Below are 20,973 nucleotides of genomic sequence, written 5' to 3' on the forward strand. Positions count from 1 at the left end.
CCAGGTAAACAAATCAGATGTTAAAACATGTTAATGTCAACACCCTCAAAATACTCCACTGGACCTGCTCTAAAAATTCCAGCCATAGATCAAATTATCTGGTTCCATTTCTGCTCATTTTCTTGGCTCCCACCCTCTATCAGTGCTCTGATTGTACTGTTTTGTTTGGATGCTTGCCCCCTGCTTCATTTATTGAGTCTGGTGACAGATCACCACCATTGATAAAATTACCAACAATCAGGTCATGGTTCACTACCAGACCCTGGACTCTTCTGACACAGGTGACAGGTTCCTTAAGGTTTACAGTGATTCCTCTCCATTAAAAACTAAAACCAGGAAGATGTTGGAAGCCATGGTTGACTGGTCAAGGTCACAGCCTGCCATGAGCCTTGCACCTTTACCTACAAGCTGAGCAAAATGAAACCACCTCCCTCTAGCAGAACTTCCTGCTCTCTACCTAGCTTTATCTGGAGAATGCCCCAGGCCTGGAAAAATGACCTAATCCAAAAGCTGTCTCGGAAACAAAATGCCTGATTCTTCTTTAACTTAGTCCTTGGCTCAGATCCCCGGTATGAAGACTTGTCCTAGGAGCTCAGCTATAGGACCCTACAGCCACATACTAAGCCTTGTGATAGGGGTGTGCACCTGAATGCAAATTAGGGTTTGTCCTTAAGCTCCGGATACATTCCTTATACTCTGGAATAAAATTGAACTTATTCACTGAAATCTGTCTTCTAAAGGGCTATCTACATTTCTGTTCATGGGTTACTAAAGATTTCTGTTGCCCCATCTGCCTCTTTCCCCTCTGGATCTGGTGGCCAACAGGCCCAGAGGTAGAGGACCCCCACACAGGTCATTGTCTTTTACTTTTTATCTTTGGTCTACTTCAATGTTTCATAATCCCTAGAATATTGACCAGGGATAATTGTTGTACAAAAAACTAGAGTGACATTGAAATTAAAGAAAAACTCATTGTATCGAACCCAGCAGAATGTCTGGCCTGACTGGAGATTCAACTTTCACATCACATGGTTCAATCACCTGGCCAGGAGATTATGCCCCAAGCAGAAGGACCACACCTAAAAGATCGGCTCACCTTAAGCCATATTGAAGTAGAGATTTGTAAAAAAAAAACAATTCACTTTAATGAACTATTGTATTTTTTCTTCCTATATTCCCACATGCTAGCAAGGCTCTTACAGAGCACAGCCATACTGCTCTAAATCACCCTTCCTTTTTCTTGGCTCTAAGCATGATTGCCACAATGGTTTTATTCTTCAGTATTTCTTCAAGCCCAACTCCACACCATGGGGCTGTCTGCCACTGTGTGACTCATCTCTGTTCTGGCTTACCTCAAGTTCATGGTTCTTTCCCAACACTTGTTGGTTCACAGATGGGAAAATACCAGATGCCTGATTACATGTTGATAGTCTTCATCAAGGGTTTCATGCCAATATGATTTTGAAAGTGTGAAACTCTACTGTGCAATAGGCCCCCTTGGAAATACATTCAACAAATCCCTTGATCTACTCTGCAGTACACCTCTTCACACCTGATGACAACACAAATTGAAAACTTAGAGGCTCCCAAAGTATACATGGGAAACTTTTTCTAACTTCTGACAGCTATTCCTTAGCATCCAACAAAGTCATAAACATTATCATTAACAAGGTAAAAATTGTGATTTGCCCTGAGGACCAACTTTTTTCCTTCATTAAAGGTATCCCAAAGTCTCCATGCAAACACTGTCACTGACACCACACATGACAAAGTAATGCACTCTCTGAGGGATGTTAGTCTAATAAACAGTACTTTATGAGCGCTGGTACCCTGTGTTCATTCAGGCACCTGCAGTATGTTCCATGGAAAATATTGGAGAGGTAAGCCTTTCCTTGTACCTTTCTCATGGAAGAGAAGACCTTCAAATGGAGAATAAATAAGAGCTTTGTTTCTTCAGTAAGTGTTTAGGAGGTGGCCTCCATCTCTCTATCCTTCCTGTGGCTAGGAAGGTGGGATTATTGCACCTGTAGATGTCTGCTTAACATTCTATTCTCATTATTGCAACTCTTCTGAAGTCAATATTAATAGTTAGGATAGTTGCTTTTTGTCTCTTCTTTACCTAATGATGTCAATGATTTCTTCATCCCAAGGAAATATCTATTTCACAGCTTAACACTTAGTTGAAAATGTCATTGAACTTGAAATCTGTGTATGAGATGGTTAATTTTAACTGATGGATGGAGACTGACTGTTGCTCTGGAAAGCAATATATGAAGTAAGCTGCAGATTACATAAGAGCGTTCAAAGACATGATTCAAAGACAAGAGTTTCCAAAAATTTGTCTGTGCAAATGGTTTAACTGTGATGGTGTATTATCACATTTTGTGTGTGACTGAGGGAAGCTGGTGATGGCTCAGTTTCTCTCCAGTTTCTGATTCCTCATTAAAATAGGGAAGATACACAAAATTATGAATAAAATGAAATACTTTGGTACCTGGGGATTTTTCCATTTGTTTGTGTAAATTGATTTCTTTTATATTTTGGAAATCAGCCCTCTGTGAGATGTGGGTTTGGAGATGATCTTTCCTATTCTGAAGGCTTCTGTTTTGTCCTATTGACAGTGTCCTTTGCCTTACAGAAGTTTTTCAGTTTCATGGGGTCCCAGTTATTAATTGTTGATCTTAGTGTCTTCATTATTAGTGTTATATTCAAGAAATTGTCTCCTGTGCCAAAAGTTTAAGGATGTTCCCTACTTTCTCTTCTACCAGGTTCAGTGTAGCTGGATTTATGGTGAGTTCTTTGATCCACTTGGACTTGAGTTTTGTACATGGTGATAGATATGGATCTATGTGCAATCTTCTACATGCAGACATTCAGATAGATCAGCACCATTTGTTGAAGATACTTCCTATTTTCCATTGTATAATTTTTGCTTCTTTGTCAAAAATCAGGTGTCCATAGGTGTATTTATTTATGCATAGGTCTTTAATTCCATTGACCAACCTTTCTGTTTTTATGTTAATAACATGTGGCTTTATTACTATGTTCATTAGTACAGCCTGAAATCTGGGATGGTTATACCTCTGGAAGTTCTTTTGTACATGATTCTTTTAGCTATCTGTGTTTTTTTTTGGTTGTCCATATGTAGTTGAGTATTGTTCTTTCAAGGTCTGTAAAGGACTGATTTGGATTTTAATTGAGATTGCATTGAATCTGTAGATTGCTTTTGGTAGGTTGGCCATTTTTACTATGTTAATTCTACCAATCTATGAGCATGTTAGATATTCCCATCTTCTGATATCTTCTTCAATATTCTTCTTCAAACACTTAATGTTCTTGTCATATATGTCTTTCACTTGCTTAGTTAGAGTTACACCAAGATATTTTATATTCTTTGTGGCTATTGTGAAGGGTGTTGTTTTGTTGATTTTTTTCTCAACCAATTTATCATTTGTATATTAGAGGGCTACTGATTTTTTTGAGTTAGTCCTGTATACAGTCACTTCACATAAGATGTTTATCTGCCGAAGGAGTTGCCTTGTATAACTTTTGTGGTTTCTTATGTACATAAGAATATACATGAATAAATTGAGGTTCATATTTGTGATCAGAAAACTGGTTACTTTTTTGAAATATTTTGTATTCTATCACTTTGATGATCTGTATAAAATTTTCACAAAAGCTGATGTGTTCTTTTTTGGCCACTTACTTTCCTTACATGATATGAGGAATTATAAGTTTGAATTCTTGTCATTTTAAAGATATAGTAATTTTACTTTATACATCTAGTGTTATAACTGCCTGTATGTCTGGCACCACATTTGTGCAGTGCCACAAAAACCATGAGAGGGCGTTCAACTTGGGGAACTGATGTTACAGGTGATGTGAACGACCATGTGAGTGTTGGATTTGAACATGAGTCTTGTGAAGAGCCATCTCTTGAACCTCCAATTTGTATTTCTTAACACATTGTATCATTGAGGGAAGTTGTTGCATTTGAAAGATAAAATAAATGTGTTTCTTGGTTTACTGTTCATGTTTATATGCCTTACTGTGTTATAATAGGTGTGATGTTGACCAAGAATTGTACAACGGTATCACTAATACACGTCCAACATGAGGTGAGGGAAAATACATGAAGTACAAAGTAATAGTCTGAGTTGTCTATGCAGTGTTCTCCAGGACAAGCTCCTATACTGTGATACAACAGTGTCTCCCTTCATAGATGAAGGAAAGACTCAAATCATTCCAATGCTCAGACATTGAGAAGTGTTTTGAAGACAACAGTGTTCCTCCTGGTCATCACTCCAGCCTGCACAGAAGTTGTCTCCATGTCCTCTCAGAATAAAACTCTAAAAGCCACTGAGGAATTGGCTCTCCAGATGCTCCTGCTTTTCGAGATTGGGTGTGGGACACTGGCCAACATTCTTCTGTTTTTCCATAATTTCTCTCCCATCTTTACTGGCTCTCGAATGAGGACCACACAGGTCATTGTCACCAACTTGGCCTTGGCCAGTGCCTTCCTTCTCCTCATCACTGCATTTCCAAACAACGTGATGGTTTTTGTTCCAAGGAATCCTAAAACTAACCTGCAATGCAAATTTGGTTACTTCATTCATGTGGTGGCTCAAAGCACAAACATGTGCTCCACCTGTGTCCTGAGCATCCATCAGTTTCTCACTCTTGTTCCTGGTCATTGGAGTAGGCTGATTCCTCGAGGAAGAGCCCCTAAAGCCCTGAGTTATTCTTCTTATAACTGTTGGTTGTTCAGTGTCTTATATAATGTCTACATTCCAATGAAAGTCAGTGGTCCACAGAGCACAGGCAATGACACTAACAATCAAGGCAAGTGGGTCTGCTCCACATCTGGATTCAGTGCAGGCATTGTCATCTTGCGTTTTTGTCATGATGCCACATTCATCAGCATCATGATCTGGACCAGTGTCTCCATGGTGCTTCTCCTCCATAGGCATCACCAGCGAACACAGCACATCCTCACTGCAAATAAGAACTACCGAGGCCATGCTGAGACCAGAGCAGCCCACACCATCCTCATGCTGGTGGTCACATTTGTTGGCTTGTACCTCCTAAATTTTATTTGTGTAATCTTTCTAACTTTTTTAATGGAATATCGCATTTGGTTGAGGCATGTAAATGAAGTTTTGATTGCAGGCTTTCCCACAGTTTCTCCGTTCCTGATGATCTTTAGGGATCCTAAGCATCCCTGTTCTGTGCTCCTCAACTGCTAAAAACCACAGTCAACATGACAAACATAGAAGACAGCTTTACCTTTACTAACAGCCATATACACTCTATTAAGTAAAAGTTGTTTGAAAATCCTTCCTCATATACCAGACATGTTGACTCACTTATCCCAGCACTGGGGAGACTGAGACAGGAGGATTTCAATGTGGTCAATGGCATGTCAGCCTGCAGAGTGAGATCCAGGTCAAATTGTGACAAGGAGACCCAGTCTCACAACTCTGTATCCTTACCCTTTTTTCTCTGCTGAGTAGTACTCCATTGTGTATATGTACCATATTTTCTTTATCCATTCTTAATTTGAGGGGTATCTAGGTTGTTTCCATGTTCTGGCTATTACAAATTGTGGTGGTATTGTTTTTCCCAAAATATTGTGTACCCTAATAAACTTATCTGGGGTCAGAGAACAGAACAGTCACTAGATATAGAGGCCAGAAAATGGTGGCGCACACACCTTTAATCCTAGCATTCCAGAGGCAGAAATCCCTCTGAATCTCTCTGAATTCAAGGCCACATTGGAAACAGCCAGGCATGGCGACACACACCTTTAATCCCAGGAAGTGATGGCAGAAAACAGAAAGTTATATAAGGCGTGAAGACCAGAAACTAGAAGCTTTTAGCTGGTTAAGCTTTTAGGCTTTGAGCAGCAAAGTTCAGCTGAGATTCACTCCAGATGAGGACACAGTGGTTTCCAATCTGAGGAAATAGGATCAGCGGAGAAACTGGCAAGGTGAGGTGGCTATGGCTTGTTCTGCTTCTCTGATCTTCCAGCACTCACCCCAATACCTGGCTCAGGTTTGATTTTTTAGTAAGACTTTTTAAGATTCCTGCTACAATCCTCTACACCAGAGATTCTCTCTTCCATTTCTTGAATTCTGTTGGTTATGTTTGCTTCTGTTTTTTCTGTTCGTTTACTCAGATTTTCTATTTCCAGCATTTCCTCTGTTTGTGTCTTCTTCATTGTTTCTATTTCAGTTTTCTGGTCTTGAACTGTTTCCTTCACATGATTAATTGCTTTTTCCTGGTTTTCTTGGATTTCTTTAAGGGATTTATTGATATCTTCCAATTTTTTATTTGTCTTTTTCTCAATTTCTTTATTGATTTGTTCCAATTTTTTGTTTGCCTTTTTCTCAATATCTTTTTTGATTTCTTCCAATTTTTGTTTGCCTTTTCCTCAATTTCTTTAATAGAATTTTTCATTTTTTTTCTTGAAAGGCCTCTAGCCTCTTCATGAAGCTGTTTTTATGGTCACTTTCTTCTGCTTCTTCTACATTTTGATGTTCAGGTCTTGCTGTTGCAAGAGGGCTAGGTTCTGGCGATGCCATATTGCTTTATGTTGTTATATGTATTTTTGCCTTGACTTCTGCCTACCTCCTCCTCTACTAGGTGCAAGAGGTGCCTGTGAGTGAGCTGCTATTGGTCCAGTCTGTGCTTGCTGTGTCTGTATCTCATGGGGCCACTCTGGGTCCAATCTTGGCTCTTGGTCTAATTGGACTGGCAGAGTCTGTATCTCAAGGAGCTGCTCTTGGACCAACCCAAGCTAGTTAATTTTGTGACTCACAGAGCTGCTCTTGGTCTTATCAGGGCTCTTTGTCCAGTCAGATGTAACAGATTCTGTGTCTCAGGAAACCTTTCTCCATCCAAAGACAGGTGTCAGATTCTATGTCTTAGAATGCCACTCTTGATCCAATGAGGACTGGTAGATTCCCTGTCTCAAGAAGTTACTCTTGGTCCAATGAGAGCTCTAGGTTCAATGAGAGCCTTTGGGCCAATGAGAGCTGGGTCTTGGTCCACTGAGAGCTGGCAGTTTGTTTTCTGTGCCTCAGGAAGTTACTGGGGTCACAGGAAGATGGGTATTGTGTCAGGTCATGGAACTTGTGGATTGCAGTGTCCAGTGGGGGGGGGGTTGTGGACGGGCCTCTTGCAGGAGTTTTCCCTGCTGGCCAGCAACTGAGGCAGTGTTGTGTGGGAGTTGCCAGGGACTGACTGTGTCCCAGAGCCTGGGTCCTAGGGGCAGAACTCTGTGTGTGAGAATAGTCACTGACCTCTTGGTCCAATGAGAGATGGCCTAAAAAAAAATCTTTATTTTGTTCACAGTGTTCCACTTGCATATATGACTACATGCAATAAGAGAGCACCAGATCTTTGTATAGATAATTGTGAGTGACCATGTGGTTGCTGGGAATTGAAATTAGGACCTCTGAAAGTGCAGTCAGTGCTCTTAACCTCTAAGCCTTCTCAGCAGCCTCTGTATTCTTATTCTTGTTCATATTCCCTTACCAGTAAATATTTAAACATCATTATACTTGTTGTTTGAACAGTTTATAGAAAATATTATCTCATATAGATGAGGCTTATAACCCATATGTAGTGGCATGTACTTTTTAATTGGTAGACATGCACTTTGAAAATGGAGATGTGTATTCTCCTAGAGCCTAGACTCACATAAAGCACCCAAGCATTATTGATATGCTCTGCTCTTTTTGTGTCCTTTTGCACACAGGATTATCTGAAATGCTGGCATGTTGGATAGGGAAAGTATTGTGCAATGATAGATTGCTACTCACACATCGAGGTCAACATTCTTTGTCTCTCTCTAAAGAAATTTTGATGGATGGACAAATATCCACAAAGTAGCAGAAGCTTCAATTCTGGGATTCATTGAGTGAGATTTTCCTTACCATCATTGAAATCAAAACAAGGCTCCTAGTTTGCTAATAGACTCATTTTTTCTTGTTTCTTTTGCCTTTCTCCTGATTGTATACTCTGTTGCCTGATATGGGTACAGTTTATAATTTTTAATATTTTGGTTTTTATTTAACGGTGGATATTTGTTTAGTAACAGAGGGTGAGCCATAAAATACTCATCTTCTGGTTAGGATAACTGTGGAACACTTCACAGAATATACATGAATAATACAACAAATCTATCTAACCTCCAATATGCCATACACTGCTGCAGGATTCTCTCAGCAGCAGCAATCATGGACAGACAAGGAAGAGTTCATCTCCATACCAAAGTCCAAATCTGAAGGTAATACTCACTGTATGCTATCAACTCATCTGTTGGCTACACAGAGATTATATATAGGTGTTTGTGTGTGTTTGTGTTTGTGTGTGTGTGTGTGTGTGTGTGTGTCATCTGTTGGCTACACAGAGATTATATATAGGTGTGTGTGTGTGTGTGTGTGTGTGTGTGTGTGTGTGTGTGTGTGTAAATTTACTTTTGATAATGCATGAGGAAATTAGGAGATTTCAGATGCATAGGGTCCAGCCTGTCATCCCAGGATATGAAACTTCTGTCCAGAATACATGTGTCCAGCACAAACAGCTGGTTCCCTCTAGAGTCACTGGTCATCTACAAAGAGTCATCATTTTCAGCCTGCAATATTACACAGGATCTAAAGTCTTTTGTGTGTGCACTGCCAGGAGCTCTGTGAGCTCACTGAGAAGTAGACTCTGGAGATGGGGTTAGGTCTACTCAGTTGAGGCACAAACACTTGGTTTCAACAATCCTCTAACATTCCTTCCCTAGGTCAGGATGGGCTCTGACTCTGTGACAAGCACCAATGTGAACAGCAAAACAGGCCAAGGGGAAAGGCATCCTGTCCTTCATAACAACTGAGGGGAAAACTGTTTCCAGGAGAGGGGTCTATTGTCCATCTCTAGATATAATGATGTCTACAATAGTAACGGTTAATGGGCTGCTCACCCACCTAAGGGTAGAGGGGACATATGTCTAAAACTCCTCAGCCATTGCTTCAAGATGACATTTTATCAGGGTTTTTCCTTGTTTTTCTGTTGGATGTTGTCAACTTCAGTTGCTTGATATTTTGCCTTGACCCATCTACTATTTATCATCAATGGAGACTGTGGTGGTATTGTGTTCCCCAAAATATTGTGTACTCTAATAAATTTATCTGGGGTCAGAGAACAGACAGCCACTAGATACAAAGGCTAGAAAATGGTGGCACTCACACCTTTAATCCTAGCATTCCAGAGATAGAAATCCCTCTGGATCTCTGTGAGTTCAAGGCCACATTGGAAATAGCCAAGCATGGTGACGCACGCCTTTAATCACAGAAAGCCTGCCTTTAATCCCAGAGAGTGGTGGTAGAAAGCCGAAAGATATATAAGGCATGAGGACCAGAAACTAGAAGCTTTTGGCTGGTTAAGCATTTTGGCTGGTTAAGCTTCAGGCTTTTGAACAGTAATTCAGCTGAGACCCATTCTGGATGAAGACTCAGAGGACTCCAGTCTGAGGAGAAAAGACCAGCTGAGGCGAGGTGAGATAGCTGTGGCTTGTTCTGTCTCTCTGACCTTCCAGTATTCACCCCAATAACTGGCCTCGGGTTTGATTTTATTAATAAGAACTTTTAAGATTCCTGCTACAGGAGACCACATGCATGTGTATGTGAGAACATTTCCTGGACTATACAATGCAGAAAATATTGTTGAGTGACCTGTTGTATACAGCGTCTGCAGAGGAATATACAGAGCTTCAAAATTGAATACTATGTATACTGGAGATACTAATTTATTGCTATTATGGTACACATGTAGTTTGGAACCAACTTTCTTTTCAGTTTAATTTGCTATTTTGCTCTGTTTCATCATAAGGTGCAAGGAAAAAAGGAAACAGGAAACAGGAAAAGATATTGTTGAAAAGGTGTGAGAATGAAAATATTTGTAGCACAAAAAATTAAGATTAATATGACTGGATGATTTCCTAGCATCAGAAGCAATTGTGCAAACCTGACCAAGTTATGAAGGTCTGAGTAAGATATAAATGGAAGTGAAAGGAGAGATGTCGATATGTCATCTGTGATTGTATCCTTGTAAGGCCAAATTCCAATACGTTGAATTAAAATGGGATTCTCTTCAAGTATTGGTCTTTCCTTGGTAAGTTTTATAAGGTCTGCCTTAAAAGAACAAAGTATCTGTCCATTCAATATGTATTTAATTGTATTAGAGTTTATTAGGCTTTATTTTCCATTTCTGTCTAAATTTTACCCAGTGGTTATCAATACCATCCTTGGAGATGTGACTGAGCAGTTAATAGTGCTTGTTTGTTTTACAGAGGACCCAGGGTTAGTTCACAGCACCTATATATGGCTAACACACATCTCTGGTTCAGGTTTCAGGGGATCCAATGCTCTTCTTCTCTTCTGACCACTCAGGGTACCAGGCATGTGTAGTGCACATAGATTTTGCAAGCAAACACTCATACATACAAAATGAAATTTAATTGTTTTCATTTGTTTCCTTTGATTGAAAGTGGACTCTGTTTTCATACAATATATTTTGATGACAGTTTCCCCTTTTTCTATTTAACCCAGTCCCCTCCCCTGGATGCACTCTTTCTGTCTCTCATAAGAAAACTATGGTATTCTTAGAGATAACAACCAAATGTGACAAAACATAATATACTAGGAAAAAACAAAAAGTCACCATATTGTGACTGCACAAGGCATCTCCACAGAAAGAAAAGACCCACAAGAGCAGGCACTGGAATCAGAGCCCCACTCATTCCCACATTCAGGAGTCCCACAGAAATACTAAGCTAAAGGCAGTAATGTACATGCAGAGGACATGGTGCAGACTCCTGTAGGCCCTGTGCTTGCTGCTTCAGTCTCTGTGAGCTCACATGCACCTTGCTCAGTTAATTCAGTGTGCCTTGATCTCCTGGTGTCCTCCATCCCCTCTGACTCTTACACTCTTTCTGCCTCCTCTTCTGTAGTGTTCCCTGAGTTCCAAGATGATGAATTTGATGGAGACATCCCATGTAGAGCTTTGCATTCCAAATGTTGTGAGTCTAGTGAGTCCTCAAATCCCAACATAGTGACACACCTCTTCCAATGAGGCCACACCTCTTCTACTACCTACTCAAAGTGTTCCAATAACTAGGGAATAAGAATTCAAACATATGAGTGTACAGGGGCCAATCTCATTTCAACCTCCAATATTTAAACCTAAACTTTCTACATCATGAAGAAATTGAGCAATTCTCAGATGATGAGTCCAGCCACTGAGGTGAAAGGAAAATGACTGAGGAGTGTAATGGATGGTCTTGTGATCCCATCACAAATACAAAGGCTTCGATGAGGATGCTGAAAAACTCTGATGTTGGTTCTAGTTCACTGCCTAGGATGCTGCACTTCAATAACTCCTGCTTTTTCTTCACTTTCACATCCTCCTCCCAGGGTCCAGTCAAGGATCTTTTCCCTTCCTCTGCCTGTAACACAAATAGAACTTCAGTGTCCTTCTGTGATTTATTAGACAGATCTCTCTGAGGGGTCCCGCTTCTCTCATACCCAATGTCCCACATCAGTTGTAAATAACAGTAGGATCCTTCTCCCAAAAGACATATTGGAGTTGGGGAGTTAATTTCAGAGTAGGCATGGTCTTTCATGGTTTGCCCATGACTCCTCTTTGTAAACATCATGGGGTAGACCAGTGACACCATGGTGCTTCTTCAGCACAGACACTGCCAGACAGTGTGGCAATTCACACCTCAAATGAGAGCCAATTCACACCTATTCAGAGGGGGAAGATGAGAACAGGGGGACGCATGTTGACTGCACTTTAGACTAATGAGATGGCAAAGGAAAATGACCAGTTTGTTTCTTGGCTATAACCAGGAGTGTCTGTGGACCTCTGAGCACTGTCACATTCTCCAGATATCAGAGATGCCAGAAATAGCTGAGATCTCTGTTTCCTTAATGATTTTGGGTTTCCCCTTCAGAGGGGAAGATATTCTAGTAACAGTGAAGTCTATTAAGGGTACAGCTGGCCATGGCTAGCAAATAGAATCTCTGGCCTAATTCAACATTAAAGTTACATGGGCCCATCACCTTCCTGAGGTATTCTGACTCAAGAAGGAAGGGCCACCTTATGATGTTGGGCTCTCCTTAAGCCATACTAAAGAAAAGTTAGAAAAATTATCCCCCTGATGAAATCCTCTACTTTTTCAGATTCTCTGCGTAGCACAGGCTTTAACAAGAGCACAGCCAAGCTATTCTGAACCACTTTTCTCTCTATCTCTGCTCTAAGCTATCTTTCCCTGAGATTGTCTTTCCCACCCCCTCAACCCCCACTAGGTGGCTGTCTTCCATTGTGTGGCTAAATTCCATGCTGGCTTAACTGGAGTACATGACCTTCTCCGTGACATGTTTGTTCCCCTCCTGTGAGAAGCCTCTGAGATTTACAGCGTGACTTTACTTTTCAACTTGAATCAACTCATCCTTCAGCCTCTATTTGATGTATTTTGAAATCTTTTGTCACAACACTATGAACTCCAAATGGAACCTCCAATTCCTTTTATAAACTAGTGATGTTAAAGAAACCACCAAAATGTACACATAAAATAAGTAAATGTAATTTTAAGAATAAAGTATTACTGAAAGCATCCTGCAGATTCTTTTGCTTCTCTCTCTTCATCTGTGGTTCCCACTCTCTGCTGCTGCATGTCCTCTCATGATTTTTGAGGGAGACATCACCAAACTGATTCAACCCCCCCCAAGATTACTGTTGACAACACATCCTGCTTTGGAATTGCTATTGAAGTTATGGTTCAGATTTCCCAGCATCCCACACTTGTTGTGAAAACTGTTTTCAAATAATCATTTGTATATTCCTTGGAGATTTTAGAAGACAAACATGCCTGATGGACACCATCTTGGTCAGCTATGATGTTTGTTTCCTACAGTCTAAGTTTTCCTTCATTATCATCAACCAGTCTTACCACCTAAAGAAATAATCTTCAGACACTCTACTGCTCATGCCTTTCAAATCTTTAGTACTTTATTTATTGACTGTGTGTGTATGTGTGGTGATATATTGTATTCCCTAGTAAAATTCACCTGAAGATCAGAGAACAGAACAAGCCACTAGATTAAACATAGAAGCAAGGCAGTGATGGCACACACCTTTAATCCCAGCACTTGAGAGTCACAGACCTTTAATCCCAGCACTAGGAAGGAAATGATATGGCTGGGTGGAGAAAGGTATATAAGGCATGAGGAGATAGGAATTATCGTCTTTTCATCTGAAAATTCCCTTTTGGCTGAGGACTCAGAGATAGTCAGAGGATTCATGAAGTTGTTGAGGTGAGATGTGGTAGTGGCTTGTTCCTTTGTCCCTCTGATCCATCTGCATTTACCCCAATATCTGGCTCCGGGTATCCGGATATCCAATTTTAAAATATCCAGTAACCTAATAAGACCATTTTAGAATTTGGGTTTTTCAGTCTGTGTGTGTGTGTGTGTGTGTGTGTGTGTGTGTGTGTGTGTGTGTGTGTGTGTAGACACATGTGCATGGGTAGCCGTGTAGTGGTCACTGGACAACTTGATGAAAAATACCTTGTAGGCACAGTCTTTAGTGGATGGAGGATGAGCCACAGTTTGGAGGGTTTTCTGTGGGTCCACAGGGTCTACAGAGAGAGACTAGTTTAGTGGCCCCAATTAAACACCTGAAGGAGTCAGTTCCTCTTAAACCATATAATTCAAATTGTCCAACCAAAGTCCTCAGGTTTTAAACATCAAGGTTGTTCTGAGTTTTTGTTGTGACATTCAATGGCTCCTCAGTGTCTTAAATAATATTTCATTCCAAGCAATCTCACCCATCCACAGCCCAACTCAATGTCACTGACTCTCAAAGCAAGTATTTGCTCCACTCTAGTTTCAGTGGAGATGTGGTCATTCATGGTTTGTCTGACTCCCATGGTTTGTCAGCATCAGTCTAGAGCAGTTTCCCCATGGTTCTTCTCCTGCACAGAAATGGCCATAGAGTGTGGCACATTCACACCTCTAGTGAGAACCAAATCACACCCACTGAAACCATCCTGAAGTGAGGTCACATTTGTAAGCTTTATCTTGCAGACGGTATGATAAAGCACCCTCCCCATGGCAAAGACTTCCTTTTCTTCTATTTTAATGACAGTCTTTGTTCTACTACAGGCCTGACCTGCCACTGCTCAACACACTAATTCTCAACTCAATACTCACCACTGATTTGTCCCCTTCAGGAAACCTATGAGGACAAAACACCATGAGATTGGATCCATGAATGACCCCAACCAAGGATGCTGGTCCTGTTTCAAATCTAAATAACCATCTCACCATTGCTATGATGAGCCCAGAAATGACAGGTAAAGAACAGGAGTCGTGGGAAAACTGCATCCCACCAGTTATGCTGCACATCCCTCTGCTGATGTTCCTGTTTCTCGACAGCCTGTGTGGGTCTCCCAGTCCACATTAACCCACAGAAATACCTTCAACAGGAGACACAACTAAGAAGAAATGCTCAGCCCACCCCGGTCACAGTCTGTTCAATACGTTGTTAGCTTTCTCCCTTTCACCACCTGCCCCGATGCCTCTAACTGCTTCTCTAGTACATCCAGCAATGACCTCTGCTGACAGCTGTGCTGGTCACTATACTCTCCTTTATCCCAGGACCAATGTCTCACTAACATCACCCCTTCCAGGATGACGGGCATCACTCTTCCCCTTCTAATTTGGTATAAGGAAAGATAACCACCTCCATAGACACCCCCCTGCCAGGGTTTGCACCCCTGTTGTGGTTATTTCACAGGTCTATCTATATGAGGAGGAAGAAGCAACACTCCTGTTAACCAAAGATGAGAGATGTTCCTTCCTTTACTGGTAGGAGTAGGACTTGTCATTTCCCTTGGACCTTATGGGACGACAACAACTGCCATCATCCAGACACATTCTCTGGCTTGAAGATTCAGACACAGACTTGATCAGACAAAGACATCTACAACTGAGAGCTTCCAGTCACTCCAAATACAGATGAACCATCCTGCCTGGGTTGTGCTCCACAATAGAACACTAGACCCTATAACTGCTCAACATGGGAAGTGATGCCTGGTATTGGGGGAAGAATGTGGCTTCTATGTACAGAAATCAGATGTTAAAATTAATGCCAACACCCTGAAACTGCTCCACTAGACCTGCTCTAAAAATTCCAGTCATAGAGCAAAGTACCTGGTTCCATACCCTTTCATTTCTTGGCTCCGTCCTTCTCTCAGAGCTTTGATCATGCTCTGTTTTATTTGGATGCTTTCCCCTAGACTTCCTCATTTCCTCTGCTGACAGATCATCACTATTGCTAAAATTACCAACAATGAGTTCATGATTCACTACGAGAACCTAGACCCTTCCAACACAGGTGAAAGGTTCCTCAAGGTTTACAATGTCACCTCTCCATTAAAAAATTAAGGGAGAGATGCTGGAAGCCGTGGCTGGCTAGTCAAGGTCCCAGTCTGCCATAAGTATAGCAGCTTTTTCCATTAACTTGGCAAAATGGAGCTCTCTCCCTCATGCAGAACTTTCTGCTCTCTACCTAACTTCATCTGGAGAATGTCCTTGTGCCTGCAGGAATGACCTGATCTAAAATCTGCCTCTGATACCAGATGCCTGATTCATCTTTAGATTGATGCTTGGCACAGATTCCTGCTACAAGACTTAGGTTTGGGCTCTGCTATAGGACCCTACTGCCACATACTAAGCCTTGTGATAGGAGTGTGCCACTTAATGCAAATTAGGACTTGTACCCAGGCTACTCCTTCCTTTACATTCCTTATACTCTGGAATAAAATGGAGCTGATTCACCAACATCTGTCTCTCAAAGAGCTGTCTCTGTTCATGCTCATGGGCTGCCAAAGTTTCTCTCCCCATCTGCTTCTTTCCCTGCTTCCTGGTCCAACAGGCCTAGAGGGAGAGGACCCTCACAAATGTCATCATCTTTTACTTTGTTTCATTGGTCTAGTTATACCTTTCCTAATTCCTGGAATATTGACTAAGAATAACCATTGTACAAATAATATTAGAATGACATGGAAGATAATTAAAGGAAAAGTCATTCTATCCAAGACAGTGGAATATTTGGCCTGACTGGATATTCAACATTCACATACATGGGGCAAAAGCCGAGCCAGAAGATTATGTCCTGAGAAGGAAGGACCACTCCTAGGAAGGTGGACTCACCATAAGCCATGGTGAAGAAAAGATTTGTAAACAACTTTCACCTTGATGAAATACTGTACTGTTCCTTCCCACATTCCCACACAGGCTCTTACTCAGCACAGCCATGCTGCTCTGAATTTCCTTTATTTCTTTCTCTAAGTATGATTGACACAATGGTTTTTATTCTTGAGTATTTCTTCAAGCTCCACTCCCCACCATGGGTATTTCTGCCTCTGTGTGACTCATCTCTGCTCTGGCTTACCTAAAGTTCATGGATCTTTCCCAACAATGGTTGGGCCACAGATGGGAAAATAACAGACTCCTGATGACATGCTGATGGTCTTCCTGAAGGACATCATGCCAGTATGATTTTGAAAGTGTGAAATAGTACTGTAGAATGAACCCTCTTGGAAATATATTCAACAAATCCCTTGGTCTGCACTAGAGTGCACCTCTCCACGCATGATAACAACACAAATTGAAAACTTAGATGCTCCCAAAGGAAACATGGAAAACTTACTCTAACTTCTGGCAGCTGTTCCTTAGCATCCAACAAAGTCATAAACATTATCATTAACAAGCAGAAAGTAAAAATTGTAATACACCCCCAGGACCAGTATTTTTCCTTCAATAGAGGTATGGCAAAGTCTCCATGCAAACACTGTCTCTGACATCACAGTTGAAAACTTATGCACTCTCTAAGGGATGTTAGTCTAGATAAACAGTCCTTTTATGAGCACTGGTACTCTGTGTTCATTCAGTCATCTGCACAATGTTCCATGGAAAATATTGGAGAGGTAAATATTTTTGGATCTGTCTCAGGGAAATAGATACACAGAGAAGATCTTCAAATGCAGAAGAAGTCAGCGCTGTGTTTCTTCAGCAAGCATTTAGGAACTGGCCAAGATCCTTGTGAGCATCTCCATCCTTGCTGTGGCTGGACAGGTGGGATTCTGCAACTGTAGATTTCTTCTTAATGTTCTCTTCTCCCTACTGAAACTCACAATGGTTAGGATAGTTGCTCTTTTGTCTCTTGTTTACCTAATGGTGTCAGTGATTTCTTCATCCCAAGGAAATGTCTGTTTCACAGATTAGCACTTAGTTGAAAATGACATTTAATGTGACATCTCTGTATGGAATGGCCGATTTTTAGCTGATGGGTAGAGACTGACTGTTCCTCTGGAATACGATATACAAAATAAGTTGTGGACTGAACAAAAGCTTTCAAAGGCATGCTTCAAAGACTCGAGTTTTAAAAGATTCTGTCTGGGCAAAAGGTGTAACTGTGATGGTGTATTAACACATTTTAAGTGTGGCTGAAGGAAGCTTATGATGCCTCAATTATATCTCCAGTTTCTGCTTCATTATTAAAATAGTTAAGATAAAGAAAATTATGAATAAATTAAATGCTTCTGTACATGGGGAAAATCCCCATGTATATGTGTAAATTGAGTTCTCTATATACTTTGAAAGTCATTCCTCTGTGAGATGTGGTGTTGGAGAAGATCTTTCACATTCTGTAGGATGCTGTTTTGTCCTATTGACAGTGGCCCTTACCTTACAAAGCTTTTCAGTTTCATGATGCTCCATTTATTAATTGTTGACCTGAGAGCCTGCACTATTGGTGCTCTATTCAGGAAGTGGTCTCCTGGACCATTTCGTTCAAAGCTGTTCAATTTAAGTATAGTTGGGTTTATATTAAAGTCCTGGATCTACTTGGACTTGAGTTTTATACGGGTCTATAGATATGGATCTATTTGCAATCTTCTACATGCCAACATCCACTTATACCAGCACTATTTGTTGAAGACTCTTTCTATTTTTCATTGTATAATTTTGGCTTTGTGTTAAAATCAGGTGTCTATAGGTATATGGATTTATATATGGGTCCTCAATTCCATTGGTCAAACTTTCTTTTTTTATACCAATTCCATGTGTTTTTTTATTACTATTGCTCAGTGATACAGCTTGAAATCTGGGATGGTGATACATCTGGACATTCTTTTATTGTACATGATAATTTTAGCTATCCTGGATTTTTATGGTTTTCCGTATATAGTTGAGTATTGTTCTTTCGAGATATGTGATGGATTGTTTTGGGATTTTAATGGCGATTGCATTGAATTTGTATATTGCTTTTGGTTGGAGGGTCATTTTTACTATGTTAATCCTACCAATCCATGAGCACGTGAGATCTTTCCAACTTCTGATATTGTCACCAATATCTTTCTTCAAACACTTGAAGTACTACTCATACAGGTCTTTCACTTGCTTAGTTAAAGTTACACAAAAATATTTATATTCTTTGTTGCTATTGTGAAGGGTGTTGTTTCTTTGATTTCTTCCTTAACCCATTTACCATTTGTATGTAGGTTGGCTACTGATTTTTTCATTTAGTCTTATATACAGTCACTTTTCAGAAGATATTTATCTGCTTAAGGAGTTCCATTGTAGAACATTTGCAATTGTTTATGTATATAAGGATATATATGTATAAATTGATGTTCATATTTGTGATCAGTACCTGGATCCTTTTTAAATTATTCTCTATTCTGTCACTTTGATGATCTGTATAAAATTTACTCAAAAGCTGATGGGATTTTTGGCCACTTACTTTACTTACATGATTTTATGAATTACAAGTTTGTATTCTTATAATTTTTAAGATATAGCAATCTTACTTTATGCTTATAGTGTTTTAACTGCCTGTATGTCTGGCACCACATTTGTGCAGTGCCACAAAAGCCATGAGAGGCCATTCAACTTGGGGAACTGATGTTACAGATAGATGTGAATGACCATGTGAGCGCTGGATTTGAACATGCGTCTTCTGAATAGCCATCTCTCCAACCTCAAATTTGTATTTCTTAACACCTTTTATCATTTAGGGAAAATGTTGCATTTAAAAGATAAAAAAATGTGTTCCAATGTTCCGTGTTCATATGTGTTTATGCCATACTGTGTTACAATGTTCATCATGTTGAACAAGAAAGATAGAGCTGTATCACTAATACACTTCCATCATGAGGTGAGGAAAAGTTTATTAAGAATAAAATATTAGTCTGGTTGTCTTTGCAGTATTCTGCAGGCCAAGTTCCTATACTGTGATATATTGTGTATCCCTTCATAGAAGAAGTAGTGACTCAAACCATTCATTATGCTCAGATATTGAGAAGTGTTTTGAAGACAGAAGTGTTCCTCCTGGCCATCACTCCAGTCTGCACTGAAGACCTCTCCATGACTTCTCAGAGTAAAGCTCCAAAAACCACTGAGGACTTGGCTTTCCAGATACTCCTGCTTTCCCAGGTTGGAACTGGGACTCTGGCCAACATTCTTCTGTTTTTCCATAATATCTCTCCCATGTTTACTGGCTCTCGAATGAGGTCCACACAGGTTATTGTCACCAACTTGGCTATGGCCAATGCCTTCCTTCTCCTCATTACTGCATTTCCAAGCAATGTGATGGTTTTTGCTCCTAGGAGTCCTGCAACTAACATGCAATGTAAAATTGAGTTCTTCGTTCGCCTGGTGGCTCGAAGCACAAACATGTGCTTCACCTGTGTCTTGAGCATCCATCAGTTTCTCACTCTTGCTCCTGTACATTGGGGTAGGCTGATGCTTCGAGGAAGAGCCCCTAATGTCCTGAGTTATTCTTGTTACTGTTGTTGGTTGTTCAGTGTCTTAAATAACATCTACATTCCAATGAAAGTCAGTGGTCCACAGAGCACAGGCAATGACACTAACAATATAAGAAAGTGGGTCTGTTCCATATCTGGATTCAGTGTAGGCATGGTCATCTTGCGTTTTTCCCATGATGCCATATTTATAAGCATCATGGTCTGGTCCAGTGTCTCCATGGTGCTTCTCCTCTATAGACATCACCAACGAACACAGCACATTCTCACTGCAAACAGGAACCACCGAGGCCATGCTGAGACCAGAGCAGCCCACACCATCCTCATGCTGGTGGTCACCTTTGTAAGCTTTTATGTTCTAGACTGTATTTGCAGTTTGTTTCAGGTTTCTTTCATGGACTCTCATCTCTGGTTCAGGCATGTAAATGAAGCTTTGACTGCAAGCTTCCCCACTATTTCTCCTTTCCTGTTGATCTTTAGGGATCCTAAGGATCCCTGTTCTGTGCTCTTCAACTGCTGAAAACCACAGTCAACATGACAAACAGAAGACAGCTTTACTAGCAGCAGTACACACTATTTAGTAAAAGTTGATTGAAAATTCTTCCTCATAAAACAGACATGTTGACTCACTAAACTTATTCCAGCATTCTAGAGACTGTGCCAGGAGGATTGCAATGTAATCAATGGCATGTCAGGCTGTAGAGTGAGATCCAGTCCGACTTGTGATAATGAGACCCAGTCTCACAACTCCTTATATGTACCCTAAAGGAGAAGATAATATATAAGTGAGAGAAAAAGAAAGAAAAAGAATGACAGTCATCTCATAAATATTCAGTATTGCCTTAGGAGATCAATGTGTTCCTGTTGGTTTATTGTTTTAGGTCACATGCAACCCATATATATATATATATATATATATATATATATATATATATATATATATATATATATATATATTCTTGTCATTCTCATTCTTTTTCAAAATTTATTTATTATGTACACAGTGTTACACCTGCATATATGTCTGCACACCAGCAGAGGGCACCAGATCTCATTATAGATGGTTGTGAGCCATCATGTGCACACTG

The 20,973-nt window shown here is 40.4% G+C and overlaps 2 protein-coding genes across 2 annotated transcripts; both read left to right on the forward strand.

The window, feature by feature from the left end:
* Window positions 1–4,331: 4,331 nt before the first annotated feature.
* On the forward strand, window positions 4,332–5,249 carry LOC102906815 (vomeronasal type-1 receptor 4-like). The gene has a single exon (XM_015991626.3). The coding sequence runs from the start codon at window positions 4,332–4,334 to the stop codon at window positions 5,247–5,249; it is 918 nt and encodes a 305-aa protein (XP_015847112.3).
* A 14,199-nt stretch (window positions 5,250–19,448) lies between these two features.
* On the forward strand, window positions 19,449–20,405 carry LOC102926193 (vomeronasal type-1 receptor 4-like). Its single transcript, XM_006997421.2, has one exon. The coding sequence runs from the start codon at window positions 19,488–19,490 to the stop codon at window positions 20,403–20,405; it is 918 nt and encodes a 305-aa protein (XP_006997483.1). The 5' UTR covers window positions 19,449–19,487.
* Window positions 20,406–20,973: the final 568 nt, after the last annotated feature.

Source organism: Peromyscus maniculatus, chromosome 1, assembly GCF_049852395.1.
Source record: "Peromyscus maniculatus bairdii isolate BWxNUB_F1_BW_parent chromosome 1, HU_Pman_BW_mat_3.1, whole genome shotgun sequence".
Lineage (NCBI taxonomy): Eukaryota > Metazoa > Chordata > Mammalia > Rodentia > Cricetidae > Peromyscus > Peromyscus maniculatus.

Bases quoted from the DNA above. Each gene is read 5' to 3' on its own strand.
- LOC102906815 (XM_015991626.3), top strand. From the start codon at position 4,332: ATGTCCTCTCAGAATAAAACTCTAAAAGCCACTGAGGAATTGGCTCTC.
- LOC102926193 (XM_006997421.2), top strand. From the start codon at position 19,488: ATGACTTCTCAGAGTAAAGCTCCAAAAACCACTGAGGACTTGGCTTTC.